At 35.1% G+C, this 15,015-nt stretch overlaps 1 protein-coding gene across 2 annotated transcripts in view; it reads right to left on the reverse strand.

Annotated features, from left to right (window-relative positions):
* LOC129264312 (eIF-2-alpha kinase GCN2-like) overlaps positions 1-15,015 on the reverse strand; it is a 56,169-nt gene that overhangs the window by 24,693 nt on the left and 16,461 nt on the right. For both annotated transcript variants that reach the window (XM_064102917.1, XM_064102918.1), the window contains exons 15-24: positions 13,332-13,465; positions 11,502-11,689; positions 9,010-9,115; positions 8,131-8,224; positions 5,451-5,663; positions 4,745-4,919; positions 4,206-4,288; positions 2,524-2,625; positions 1,645-1,932; positions 920-1,114 (exon numbers count right to left, since the gene is read on the reverse strand). In XM_064102917.1, coding sequence (XP_063958987.1) covers positions 920-1,114; positions 1,645-1,932; positions 2,524-2,625; positions 4,206-4,288; positions 4,745-4,919; positions 5,451-5,663; positions 8,131-8,224; positions 9,010-9,115; positions 11,502-11,689; positions 13,332-13,465 — 1,578 coding nt within the window. The remainder of the gene's footprint in view (positions 1-919; positions 1,115-1,644; positions 1,933-2,523; positions 2,626-4,205; positions 4,289-4,744; positions 4,920-5,450; positions 5,664-8,130; positions 8,225-9,009; positions 9,116-11,501; positions 11,690-13,331; positions 13,466-15,015) is intronic.

Consider the following 15,015-nt stretch of genomic DNA (forward strand, 5'->3'; position numbering starts at 1 on the left):
AATGATTGTGGTAACTTTTCTTTCTTTAAAAATGAAGTAATATTTAAGAGGAGAATTGACACAAATGATTGATGTTCATTAACTGTGAGTCTACTGAATCTATAATCCACAATGACTAGTTCTATGGTTTGGAGATGAGGACGGTTTATCAAATAACAAGGATCCACATCACCATCTTATAAAACAAATAATGCACATCATTTTGCTTGGGCATTAAAATAATTACACACACACTTGTTACCTTTGAAGCGGTCCAAACACCCTCGGCTTTGTCTTGGGCATGTTAAAACTGTTCCACAGGTATATTGTGCATATAATTTGTACCAATGCCCTCAATGATATGTTTTATCTGTATAATATATAAATATACCAGGCTTTGAGTAAGTATAGCAGGAATTATTTTCCGAGGTTGGGCTGGCATTACTATTTATAAATAGTAATTTGGCCAGTACAACCGGGGATAAATAATTCCCTTTATACTTTCGAAATAAAGGCCTGGTATATTTGTTTTATATCCTACATTTAATAAGGTAGAACAATAGTCTATCTACTCTTGTACACATAATTAATCTTTTCTTAATCTGAACTTAAATATAGATAACGCGCTGCGCAGACAGCTACTTTTCCCTAAATCACGCGCTCAGCGGAACATGGATTTGTGCCTGCGCCGTCCCATCATGGGACTTGCCCGGTAGAGTCAACTCGCTGACCTGTGCGCCTGAGAGATTGCATGATCTGTGTCAATGATGAAACAGTTGACTATTCCATCATTGACATCATGGAACTGCACATTTTCTTTGGTGGGCGTTCCATTTTCCACATCATCGCAAAATAGTGAGAATATGTTTGGTCACATGATGCTATTTAAACCAATCAGCATACAGGATTTAATTTATGTAGGACATAATTGTAGACATACCCTGAGGTCATAGGGCAAGGTCATTATCCCTCCACTGTGGTCCATGAAGTGAGCGCACATATCACTGTGTTCATATAGCTTGGTCTTAGGTAGTAACATGATGGTGTTGATACGGACGGCTCCATGCTTCTGGAAGATACGCTGTACAGTGTCATACACCATCTGCTGAGTCAGGGAGTTCTTCAATGAGAAGCCCTTATTCATAAAGAAAGAAGATGGAGAAGGATTCAAGTGATTAATGTCTAATATTCAAAACTTCTATATCATTACTTTAATTAACACTCACCTCCTAGACACACTTAAATCCTTGAAGCTTTAAATTCATCAACTTCGAGTCTGAATGTCTGCAGAATAACAAAAAAACTACCAAGTATATTCAACAAAATAATCTTATGCTTTCAATTAAGAACATAACTGTAACCAAACAAACACTAGGACTAAAATCTACTTTGCCTAATTCTCATTTAGTCTATTGCCAAGTTGGTCTTATTTCCAATTCTTCTACATGTCCTTTTTTAACAAGATAAATGGCAATGTGGTTCATAAACAGTCCATTCAACCATAAAGACTAAATAGCATTAGACCAAGTTTAGTTGACGAAACGAGTGTAGCCTAACTGGAAATTAGACAAAATGGTAAATAGGCTACTAGGCAATTTTAAAAAATAAGTAGAGAAAATGGTTGGAGACAAAGTGGGCATAGACCAATCATCAATATACCATTACCTTATGCATGTCAATATCATAGGTGAAGTCCGCCACTGGCCTGCTTTCGACGGCGAAGAGCTCCGTCATGAGATAGTGGTATCCCTTGGATTGCCGATTGGCCACCGTCTGATGGAGCATGTCCTGGAGCCGGGCATCCTCCATCTGGGGCGGAGGCAGGAGCTTGCTCTCCAGGAGCTCGTGGGAGGTCGGTCTCTGCTTGGGGTCGTGGTTCAGGAGCCAGTGGATGATGGCCGTCTCGTTAGTGTTCCGCACCTCGTCGAAGTCCTCGGGAAGCTGGATCGACTCCTGTAGGGTGTGGAGAAAATAAAATGTAAAGAAATCTGGAGACTGAACTGGTAATAGCTGAAGAGTAGTCCTTTTTAAATTCAAATAATGAACTTAGAGTTGACTCTACATAGATCGACCTTCCATACGTTGAATAATCGCCTAAGTGGAAGCATTATTTCAGAAAAGTATATGCAAAACATGTATTATTTATATCTCCTATGTCAAATTTTGCAAAAGCTCTGTATATTTTTTTTTGGTGGTCCCCAGAGATTCAACTTAGGCAGATCGAGTCACCTGTATATGCCTGGCCACCATACTAGTGGTATTTCAAGAATACAGCCAATTCTTGTTGCATCAAACTTTTAAGCAGAGAAAACTCAGGGTTTTTTTTCTGTGTAAAAGATAATGACAGAACAGTGCTAACCTGAGCTATGCAGTTTTTACATGAAATTAATTGCAAATTTTGAATTAATTGCTGAACTGCTCATTGCAACAAGGAATGTAAACTCATTTGCTACAGCTAAAATTGATTTATTGATTGTAAAATTGCAACAGAAATTTTGCAATTGATTGCAAATAGGAATGGCTAGGTTCCATCAATATACATACCTGTCTGATTTGGCCCAATATCTTGACTCTCTCCATGCCGGTAGATAGTGATCTATAACACATCTCAAAGAAGATTATACCGAGACTGTACAGGTCCACTTTCTAAAAACATTGACAGACAAAAAATAATTAGAGCAAAAATTAAGTTTGATGGTAACTAAAACTAGAAGGTTCCTAGACAGTGTGTAGTAGAGATCTATGCCTGTACTATTACCAGGGCCCCACAGCATAAAGGTTATTAAGGTAACTTACACATTAACCTCAAGGAATCCATGGATTTGAAAATTACGAAAATATAGTTACATTAATGCAAAAGGGCCCAGAACTGAAAAATATCAGACACTAACTTAAAAAAACAAAAACATTCTCATTATCTAATCAAATAGTCACTACAATTGGCATTCATAAACCATGTCTAATTGTAATTTATATATTGGAGCTACAATTTTTTTGTGACAATGAGCCATGACCTCTATGACCTTTGACCCCAAAATTAGATCTGGGGGTGTTTTACAAAGATTTAAGTATGACTTAAAACCGCACTTAAATGTTGATGCCTACCTTACCTTTTTTTTTTCTATGTATATCTTGTTTACTTATGTAACTTATGATTAGATATGATGTCCTTCTTTCAGATTCTGTCTGACCTTTCTATTTCTCTCTTTCTGTCTTTCTCCCTCCTTCTCTCTCTATCTCCCTGTTGCTCTTTTCCACTCTCTTGTCTATTATGATCGCCATCATGTCACTTTCCTTTTTTTTTGTTACACATAATTCTTATATTTGTAATCTGCAAATTTGTTGTTTACTTGTGGGTCTTTTTTTCCCTCCTTTCCGTTTTTCCCTCTTTCCTTTATTTTTGCTACATCCCCCTCTCTATTCTCACCTTTTCACATGCTTACTCTTGCCATTCTTGCTCCTCACCTGCTCTTTTTTTCAATACATATATTAAATCTGTCTTATTACATGTATCTGCTCATTCTATTTCTTTTTATAGTATTATTGCATTTTAAACATAATGTATTTTTTTTCTTCTTCAATGGTCACTGCATGTTATGTATTTATTTATTTCTCTGTTATGTATTTAAAAAAATGTAGACTCACATTGTTAGTCTTCAGACTTTTTGATGAGTATTGTTTAATAAAACGAATTGAACTTGAATTTGAAACATGATATGCAGCACGCAATGTGGTCATGCCTTTTATACTGCATGCAACGCGGCATTTAAGTGCGACTCTATCTCATACTTAAATCTTTGTGAGACAACTTCCCCCCCAGATCTTGGTCACTGCCGTAAATTAGCCAAGTTTGACACCTTTCAATTTGCTTCCCATTTGACCTCATTAAAAAAAAGTAATTGGGTCATCGTCACCCCCCATATGCCTTCTTGTGCCAAGTTGAAATATGATTCATCCACTTCAACAGTTCTTCATTTATCAATAGAACAAGCCATGGTCATGTTCACGAGTATTTCATTAGCAAAACAAAACTTAATACCAGTACTTCTTTTCCAGAATGGTAAACTCCCACACAACATACAGTCTCTGTATTTATAATACCAATTGACTACTGTTTAAAGTTCATGCAATGCTAATGCAACGTTTTATTTCATTTTGCTAGTATTTCATGACCCTAATACTGACAAGAACAGATAAATAATAATGGAATGATCCAAATCTCTTACTTGGTTATAATGGCTACTTCGTGCCTTGCATAGTTCTGGTGCTACATACAGTGCTGTTCCAACCTTCCCCGTCAGATGGTTGCCTGTACAAGATAATATTTACAGAGCAAAGACGTCTTTGATATCCATCATTTCATGTATGAAAAAGGTAATAATTACCAATTAAAAATCAACCACTCAATTGCTGATGGCTTGAAAACACCAAATCAATTAATCACTCAATTACTTAATCATGAAAGAAGTCTACCGCTTAATCAATCATTAATGCATTGATGTCTTGATCAATCAATCAATCAATCAATAATTTAAATTATCTATCTATCTATCTATCATCAATATAACAATCACTGTGTCAATTCATCCATCCAATATATCTATCTATCTGTCTGTCTGTCTGTCTGTCTATCTATCTATCTATCTTTTATTTATCTATCTATCTATCTATCAATCATTTAATCATCAAATACTAATTAATCAATCAATCATCAATACATACTGTACACAATCAATCAACCAATGAATGAAGTAGTATGACTGACCAGGTGTTGCTTCTCCTGACTGCGATGACTCCGTCAATCTGTTATGACACGAGACCTCGCTGGTCAGTGCCCCAGCCATCTGCTCTGAGGTAGCCAGACCAAAATCACCAATCTTGACAAAGTCATTGGAATCTAAGAAGATATTCACTGGCTTCAGGTCTCTATGTATCATACCCTGTCATAAGAGTTATTAGAAAAAAAAGAGTAAAAACTTTGTATAAATGTATGGTTGTAGCTAAACAGATGGTCAGGTTCCTGCAAGAATGGACTTTTTTTACGATTATTCTTTTATTTCAAATGTTGAAAGAGTACTTTGCACGCTATAAAAAAGATGCAAAAAGCTATTTCAAAATTGCAAGTAAAAATTGAAATACCAGCGAATTAAAATGGTATAATAAAAAACAAGTGGAATGCCTCTGGCTGTCTCACCTGCATCACGCGATTCAATATAGCAGCAGTGCTGACTTTGAAAACTACTATAAAATAATTATTCACAAAAAACACCATTCATATAATGATACAATACTACATTCATTGACATTTGACCTTGATCATGTGACCTAAAACTTGTCAGTGATACTTGATTACATAATATCCAAGGACATTGCAAGCGCATAGGATTGTTATATCATAATGTCATGTGCGCTTCACACAAACGGCGTTATTATAATCTCCACACATTTGTAAGTAGAATGGGATTATAGACCTGGAGATGGATATGAGCAAGTCCCTCAATGATCTCCCTGAAATGAGTCCATAATCGTCTCTTATCATCATACATGCCAGCATCTATAGCAGTCCTCAAAGTGCTCTTCTCACAGAATTCCATTTGGATATAAAGATATTGAACAGGTGAGAATACTGGATTGTCTTCGGAGTTGTCTTCCTCGTCTGACTTGGATTTGTTCCTTTTGGATTCCTGGAAATGATGAAAATATCATTGACGAGTGAAAAAGGGAATATGGAATGGTTCACAAAGCGTTAAGTATGACCTACTCTTGTTGCAAGAAAATATTCTCAATCAATTGCAAATGTATGTTGCATTTTTTTTAAATTGATAGATCAATTTTATCATCTGTAGTCCCCAGGGCCCATATTCCATAAACGAGATAAGCATGCTTAAAGTTGAATTAAGAAGACGATTCCAAATATTGAGATATTTGCATTAATAGCAACCTTACAACCCCCCAAACACTAAGAGGTGATTCGACCCCCATTTTCTTTTTTCAAAATAGTGAATTTGAACGATTTATCCCTACCCATTTTCCCCGAGTTCGCTCCTGCAATGCCTACCGAGAGGGGTGTTCTTTGACTGTGACGTCACCGGGGGGGTATTCGGTCCCGGTGTAGTAAACAAGGCAGTGCCGTTTTGTGTACAATGCACGTACGCCTTCATTTTTACTTTTGCGTCAAAACTTCATTTTATCGCTATTGATTTTATGTGAACGATACTGAAAGGAAGTAATAATTATTCAAAGACATATCGTCAATAATATATCCCTACATTGTTAAAACTGTTCTTCTTTGTAGCGATTTTAGACGATTTTAATGCCTTGTTTTCGTTCGGGACTGTGTCCATGGCGAAACAAGTCATAATGGAATAAACTGCAGTTGAAGTTGTATCTGTGAGCCGGAGAACTTGCAAAGAGGAAATGATTAAAAGTATATTTATGGCCGTACTATTATTCCTAATATGTAAATTCCCTCAGAATGATACCATAGACCCTACAGGAATAATTTCAAGGCGAATAATATGAAATTTGATCGAGATCTTCTCACCAGTCGATAACGTAGCAGACGTGTTATTATGACATATTTATCCGCGTGTGACGCGGCTCTTGCAAAAAACACAGTTGGTTGCGGAATTGCTTTGTGCCGACCGGCCGCCCGCTCCGGCTCAGCTAGCTGTCGTGTCGAGCTACCGTACTATACCGCATACCTTTCTTGCTGTCTTCAACTCACTTGCGAATTGCGTTTGTATGTGTGACGATGACCTCTAGCGTAATTAAATATAGAAAACAACTCGGAAGGACGAGAAGAATAATATGTTTGATTCAAGATTGTTCTGTGGAATGAGCTATGAGTGGAAATGATCCAGAGGATATAAAAATGGAGTCAAAGACAAAAGGAAAGAAGAAAAAGACGCCAGGGGATCGCTGCATGGTCATGAACTGCGGGTCGACATACCGGTACCAGACCACTACTGTATATGTACAGTACACTCAATGCCTGGGTGTTGTGTGTATTGTATAGGCGTGCAGCGCGCGCAGAGCTGAGCTAGCCGCCGGAATTACTTTCCAGCTACTCACTTGATGGAACATCGTGATAAAATAAATGAGAAATAGTGAAAATATCATTCAATAACTCACTGTTTGCAATCTTACATCATGATTTAAGAGTTCATGATAGTTATTCATACTGTTTTTTATACAGGGAAAGTAAAGATTTGTACATACGATTCATATTTGTTTGATTTGAGTTGCTTTGAAAAAAAAAAGTAAAATCATCTTTCTCTCTCTGCATAGCATTTCTGTATTATATCCGGACACCTCTTATACTAAATTCCCCCCGGTGACGTCACACTCATAGTGATTTTTCTGTACACTCGTCTCTCGGGCTCTGACAGGTGGCTAATTTCATAGACTTTCAAAACAAAATATCGAGAAGGCAGAGGATTTTTGTGACATGCTATCTGTTTGAACAACTGATATATACTATATATTGTGTGTGGAACCCATATTTATGGAAACTCACCCCCTTCTTAATTCAACTTTAAGTAAAAAAATCTAAGCATTTTGTCTTATTTTCTGTCTAAGACAAAATTCTTAGCCATAACGTTTATTCCATAAAGAATGAGCTAAGAAATTTGTCTTAGACAGAAAATAAGACAAAATGGATGAATGGCTAAATAACTTTTCTTAAACATGCAGAGTCTGTATTCCATAAATACAAAATGGCTAAGAATTTTGCCCTAACTTTAAGACAGTTGTGAGTTGTCTTAATTGTTTTAGTTTCAAGGCAATTTTGGCCCACGCCTTTATTTCATCCTGAAACGTGATACGTGAATTTTGCTTCAGTCTCAAGATCTCTTCCCTCTCTCTTATTTCTGCTATTAGCGTAATTTTCTCTCCTTCAGTGAACATGGCCCTCCTTTTTTCTCAGCCTCCATCTTGATATTTGTTATGATGCAATTTTTGCTTTAACACATAAAACGCACAGACTTTTTACCGCGGAGCGGTTGTTACGTTCGATGATGATGGTGGTGGTGATGATGATGGTGGTGGTGGTGGTGATGATGATGGTGGTGGTGGTGGTGATGATGATGATGATGATGATAATAATAGCAATAATACTAATAATAACAATATGAACATTCTCTTTCTTACATGTTTTGATATTGACTGACCACTTTCTGATTCTTCTTCTCCATCACTCCTTTCAAAGTCTATCCCATCAGAAGATGAATCATCAGATGGCGGTCTTGGAAGAATAAAAAAGAAAATTTATAATTTGCGTCTTCTTACTTCTTCAGTGTATTTTAAAATAATTTTGAAATACTCCACAATCAAAATTGAAAACATTTATATTGCCAGTTTAAATGCAGGTATTGTTTACTCCCTTTTAATTTTGTATTACATAGTAATAATGAGCATCAAAATTACTAATTCTTTCAATAATTTTGTGAAAAATAACTAGTGTGATGAGTTACAATTATCATTTGAGTTTTTCTTGTTAATACAATTTATACTTCAGACAATACTATCCTAAACGGCTAAGGAATTTGATTCATTTCTACATTCACTTTCAATAATGTACTTAATTTGGGAAACAAAGATTGAGAAGATCACCCCCAAAAAAGAAAGAAGTTTGCTCATTTTGTAATTAATTGACAGAACCTACCAACATGGCTAACAATTGAAAGGACTAATATCAATCATGCTGCAATAGCATGATACAGTCTGGTACGAAAGGATCAGAGTCCGTAATTAAAAGACAATACAAAAGAGGTAGAAATGAATAGCCTGATATGAAGTGGTCAAAAGAAGGACAGAAATGTGTTTTTTTTTATCATACAACAATTCATAAAAGCAATTCAAGGTTTCAATGTAGAGGCTTTACAGTACACCATGAACTCTTTTCAGGGCATGTTTGGTCCTGAAAAGGAACACCCAAATCCCACATTTCGGGAAGTAGGCTCTTATCATGAAGCCTCTACGTAGATTCATTCTTTGCCATGGAAACATTATGGGAATTTATTGACTTACAAGAAAGATCTTCCAAAGACACCTTCATCGTCACTAGAAGAATCATCGCTATCACCAATCAGACCTATGTTCCCTGAAGAACTCCATTCTACAGAGTTACGCATACCTGTAGACATGGATACAGAGATAGTGAAATATATATATACTAGTACAGTTGAGGCCAAAAGTTTGCATACACCCATGGAATTCAGTGAAATGTATTTGCTTGCCAAACATCGTAAAATTTACTATATCTTCAGAAATATAAATACTACCATGACGAATTTGGTATCAAATGAAAGAGCGTATTAAGCCCTTGTGCATGATTGGGATGCCGTTGGGATTAAAGTATATTTCAGGTGGAATTTTCTTTGAAGAAAAAAAAGTAACATTCGTGCCAAATTTATTCTATTGTTTGTTATAATATTTTCAAACATCGTTTCATAGTAATACATCAATGTCAAATCTATGATTTACATTACATTTTCTATCATATGTCACCACTGAACAAAAAAGTGTAATCTGAAATATTTGTGTTGAGAAGTAACTACATATGTAGCACAAATACAAAATGTGTTTGTCAATATTTTGTTTTTAATTTGTCTAAAATATGAAGATTTTGGGGGAAAAACGACACCTAAATATTTTTCAGCTCCAGATGAAAAAACAATGTGACGAAGGGGCATGACATACTCATTTGTTTGATATCAAATTCGTCATGACATCACAAATATTTGTAAGATACAGTAGATTTTATGATGTTTGGCAAGTGTCAACTTTTCTTTGAATTTCCTGGGTGTATGTAAACTTCTGGCCTCAACTGTATATATATATTGGCCCAAAAACAATGATAACAAATGACACATAAGAACAGTCACCATAGGGTGATCTAACATTTGAAATTCCTTTTTTTAAAAATCTGTGAGTGGCAAATGCCAGCAGAGATTAGCTGGGGGAATGTAGGAGCACCTTGAGCACCAAACAAGGTGGATGTATTTATTCTTCAATTCTTCATTTTTTTTTTCAACTCAAAATACCTATAAGGAGTAATAGGCCTATTGCTAGTAAGATCTTGTTCAGTAAGTTGCTTTGTCCTATCACAACACACATTCAAAACTACAAATCCATCAGCTTACTGAGTTTCAGTGCCTGTTCTTCAATGTTACCAAACATTATTAATATTATTAGTATCATTTGCAACTGCTACAATTGCTTTTTAAACAACCTAGAGGGAGGGTGAGGGTTGAGTTTCTGTTCAATACAGTAAGCAGTCGATTTTAAATGAATTTTTACTTTTGACTATAAAATAAACATATTTTGCAGATCACTCCATACCAGAGCAAATGCCAAGGAATCCATTAAAGGACAAGTCCACCCCACAAAAAGTTGATTTGAATAAAAATAGAAAAATCCAACAAGCATAACACTGAAAATTTCATCAAAATCGGATGTAAAATAAGAAAGTTATGACATTTTAAAGTTTTGCTTAATTTCACATAAAAGTTATATGCACATCCCGGTCTGTATGCAAATGAGGGAACTGATGACATCACTCACTCACTCTTTCTTTTGTATTTTATTATAAGAAATATTCTTATTTTCTCCTCATTGTCATGTGAAACAAGTTTTATTTCTCACTGAACACGTGGAATCACCATTGTTTAACATTATATGGTTCAGTCAAGTTGGTCCTTATTGTCAAATCTGTAAAAATCGAAATATTACATAATTCAAACAATAAAAAAACAAAAGAAATAGTGAGTGAGGGACATCATTGATTCTCTCATTTGCATGTGACTTAATTGTGCATATAACTATTTTGTGAAATGTCATAACTTTCTTATTTTATGTCTGATTTTTATGAAAATTCAGCATTATGCTTGTATGATTTTTCTCTTTTGATTCAAATCAACATTTGTATAAGGTGGACTTTAAAAGGCAAAATCATTTATTTATGATGTTTTCATGAGGAAAGAGAAAGGAAATAATTCAAACAGATGAATAATAATTCTACACTATACAAGGTGAGTGATGATAGAGGGATGAACAAATTAATGAACATAATATATACATGATTTTTTGCTATATAAATCTAAAAAAATGTATGCATTTACCGTAAAAGTTAATCATAAAAAATAAATTTTTACTAGAAATCTACACTGTTTTGTGAAAAATAAGCGAAAGTTTCAAATGTCATCATTTTCATATTTTACACCCGATTTTGATGAAATTTTCAGCGTTATGCTTGTTTGATTTTTCTCTACTTATTCAAATCAATATTTTTCTGGGCTGGACTTGGCCTTTAAGTATTTAGAATGTATTTCAGTTGTAGTTGAATCAATCAAATATCATTTGGTAAGCCATATTCCAATATTCCATTTATTCTTCAATTCTTCATTTTTTTTTTCAACTCAAAATACCTATAAGGAGTAATATTGCTAGTAAGATCTTGTCCAGTAAGTTGCTTTGTCCTATCACAACACACATTCAAAACTACAAATCCATCAGCTTACTGAGTTTCAGTGCCTGTTCTTCAATGTTGTCTGACAAACTGAGACTATTAACGGCAAGGGGTACCTTCCTCGTGCCCATGTTGACCCCATTGGCTTCAGGTGAGGTCTCCACTGTCCCTGTGGTTTTAGAATCTTCAGTGTCGGTGGAAGGCGGTTCCTCTGCAACCTCAATCCATGAGTTATAGTATCTGAAAATAATTGATGGACACGGTGGTCAGTCACACCCTCATTACGGACCTGCCAACCTCTGGGAATGAAAAATTGTATTCTGTGATTTAAAAAAAAACTGTATTTTTCCCCTAAAACTGTATTTCATAATAAAATGCGTGGTGCGCGCGCGCTCAAGCTGCATGCAAGCTAAAATGCGCACTGCTCTTGCAGATGAAAAAAAAAAAAAACATTGAAACATGTGTATATCACACCCTGGTTTTAACAAAATGATTGAAAAAAAAAAACAAGTTATCTGAAATTACATTGATCCAATAACCATATTCGTGTAAGTTTTATGAAACAGAGACATATAGAGATGATTTTTCTCAATAAATTACGATTTTGTACCCCCCAAAAAACATACTGTTATATTTGGGTTGCAAAAACGTACTAAATACGCCAAAAATGTACTGGTTGGCAGCTCTGTTATTAGCAATATTCCAAATTTGAAATCTGGTTTAGTCCCAGATTACTGGGAAGGTTCGATTTTATACTCACATAATTGTTCCCACCACCTACCTCTGTTTCACCCTACTTTGGTGTATAACTATTCTTGTGATCCAACCCTTTCATGAAGCAAATACTCAGTGATTTTCACTGGCATTTTTTTTAGCCAATCAGATGCAAGAATTTCAGTAGCTTATAAGCGTCCTCAGTAAATATCACTGAAGACTTGACTCATGAAATGCTGCGCATGTATGTGTTCTTTGGTTGCATCCTTCTCCTTCTGACCATTCACCTTAATCTCTAATACCCCTCTCAGATTGTGATCGACATCCCTTCAAAATACAAGTCCCTATCAACATACTCCATTCACCTTATGACGAACAGCTTCTTCAGAACCCAATATCAGCATTAAATCCTTGGACTTCTACCTATCCAACCATTCCAACCCTAATCGATAATAAACTTGTTCTAAACAAAATCTTTAAAAAGCAGAAAAGCAAACTGTAGACTATTTGAATAAAATGATAAAACTTTAATGAAAATATGTTTTTTTAAAACACCATTATTCCTATCCATACGACAATTTTGAGTTGTAAATAAAGAGGCTTTTAATAGAAGGAAATTATAATTTATAAACAAATTTTTGGCATTACTCCTATAGATGTGCTTAAGATCCCATGCTCGATCTGTAATGAAAATCATAAGTCAGAAAAAATTGGAACCAGTGGGATTCGAACATATCAAGTTGAGTTGGTTGAAAATGTGATTTTATTTTTGATACGGCACTGCTAAAACCAAGTTTCCTTATTCAATAAACCGATGGATGGTAAATACTGAGGGGATTTCACAAATAGTTACATGTGACTTAAGAGTCATATTTAACTGCCGATGCCGACATGATATGCAACGCAAAATCCGACTGATTAATACAAAGAAGCACACGTCCTCTAAACATGATTTGACCAATGCGGTGATGCCTTTTATACTGCACGCAACGGTGAATTCAATTGCGATGTCACACTTAAATCTTTATGAAACCAGGGCCTATACTTATAAACCTGAATAAGTTTAGTTATCACCTAACAACATCGTCTGTAGAACAAAATTAGGTGATTACTAGATTCATTAAGGTTTTTACAAATATCAGCCCATTTCTATTTTATGAAAACCTACCTGACAACGTTTTCATGATTGAGCCTTGAGAGTAGCTTGACCTCTCGGGTGATCTTCTTGTTGAGTTCCCTGCTCTTGGGATTGAGTAAGATCTTCTTGATAGCATACAGGTTACCATCAAGCTTGTTACGAACCTACAAGGAATGATCAAGTGCGAGTCTTTATCCCTGTGTGCACAACTAGCTATTCACTGGTATAATACAAATACAATTGTCTTTCAAGAAATGAAGTACTGGTATATAAATGTGATTTAATGAGATGACAATTACATGTCAGGAAAAATAATCAACTTAATACCAACAAAATACTAATGTCTTGTGATAATAAATTATAACTAATGAATTTAGAATGTGGGCATTTTTTTTCAAGATTCAATGATGAATGATGTTTTGCTTAAGAAATAAATTTTATAATCGGGGCAAAATAATATAATTATTTTAGAAATATCATATTAGGGGTAATATTAGGTTTCAGTTCTTGGATATTAGCAATAGCATTGAAAAGGTGGATAGAATTTGGGGTAAAAACATTGTCTCTTTCTAGCTCAAGCGGACCTAGGTACACATATACGAAAGTTAGACCAAATGTTTTTATAATTAAGATGATGTGGATGAGTAGGGTCAAGCCTGATTTATTTTACTTTGACTACTTCTCTTTTCTTACTTCATATACCATGTGAGTAAACAAAAAAAACTTGACACCTCACATATCCCCAATTTAAGAAAACCCCAAATAATTTGATACCATATTTATGTGGTATGTCTTCACGCTTGGATAATCAGTAGGTATTCTTTGCAGTGATGTAAATTTTGATTTGCGCCAAAGTAAGACATGACTGCAATGACTGAGTCGAGATGTCAATGATGTCATAATCCTCTATGAGTTAGCAGACATATTTGCAAATCCCTTTTAAATGAAATTAACTTGAGAATTGATACTAAAAAGGTGTTTAATAACCAAAATGTAATTTATTGAAAAGGTGTTTTGAAAGGGATTTTGATGCAACCCTTGTAGGATTATGACACCATTGACATCTGGATTCATTCATTGCAGTCATGCCTTTAATACTTTGGCGCAAATCAAAATTTACATCACTGCAAAGAATACCTCCTGATCATCCAAGCGTTAACAGATATCACATGAATATGGTATCAAATCATTTGAGAGAACACTTTTTCAGGCCATATATTATATAATTATCATGCGTTTATAAAATATTTTCTCTTTAAATTAAGGGTTTGTGAGGTGTCAAGTTTTTTTTTACTCACACGGTAGAGTCCAATCATCCAATTACAGTCAAATCTGTCTTTGTGGCTACCAAAATTGTCTCCCATTAAAAAGGAAACTGTGCTAAATGACCGGTCTATATGACCATCTAATGGATGATTTCAAGTCCGGTGTTGGCCTTGGTGTTGGTGTTGAAATTTGGATTGCTTCCCCTAGCTCCAAAACTTATTCAGAGTTTGCAAAACTGATCCAGATCACATTATTGACATCTCAACAACTAGTGAGTGACTTTTCGGGACCATCTTCATTTTATGTTTGGTGTTATAATCGTGTAAAAATTGACGCAAACACCAAAAGGTCGAGACTGAACTTGAAATCACCCATTGTGGTTGCTTTTCTGTTTCACTTTGGTGGCCTTAATAAGACAGGTGGGTGTTTCATAAAGCTGTTCGTAAAG

Source organism: Lytechinus pictus, chromosome 7 (assembly GCF_037042905.1).
Source record: "Lytechinus pictus isolate F3 Inbred chromosome 7, Lp3.0, whole genome shotgun sequence".
In the NCBI taxonomy this organism is placed as follows: domain Eukaryota; kingdom Metazoa; phylum Echinodermata; class Echinoidea; order Temnopleuroida; family Toxopneustidae; genus Lytechinus; species Lytechinus pictus.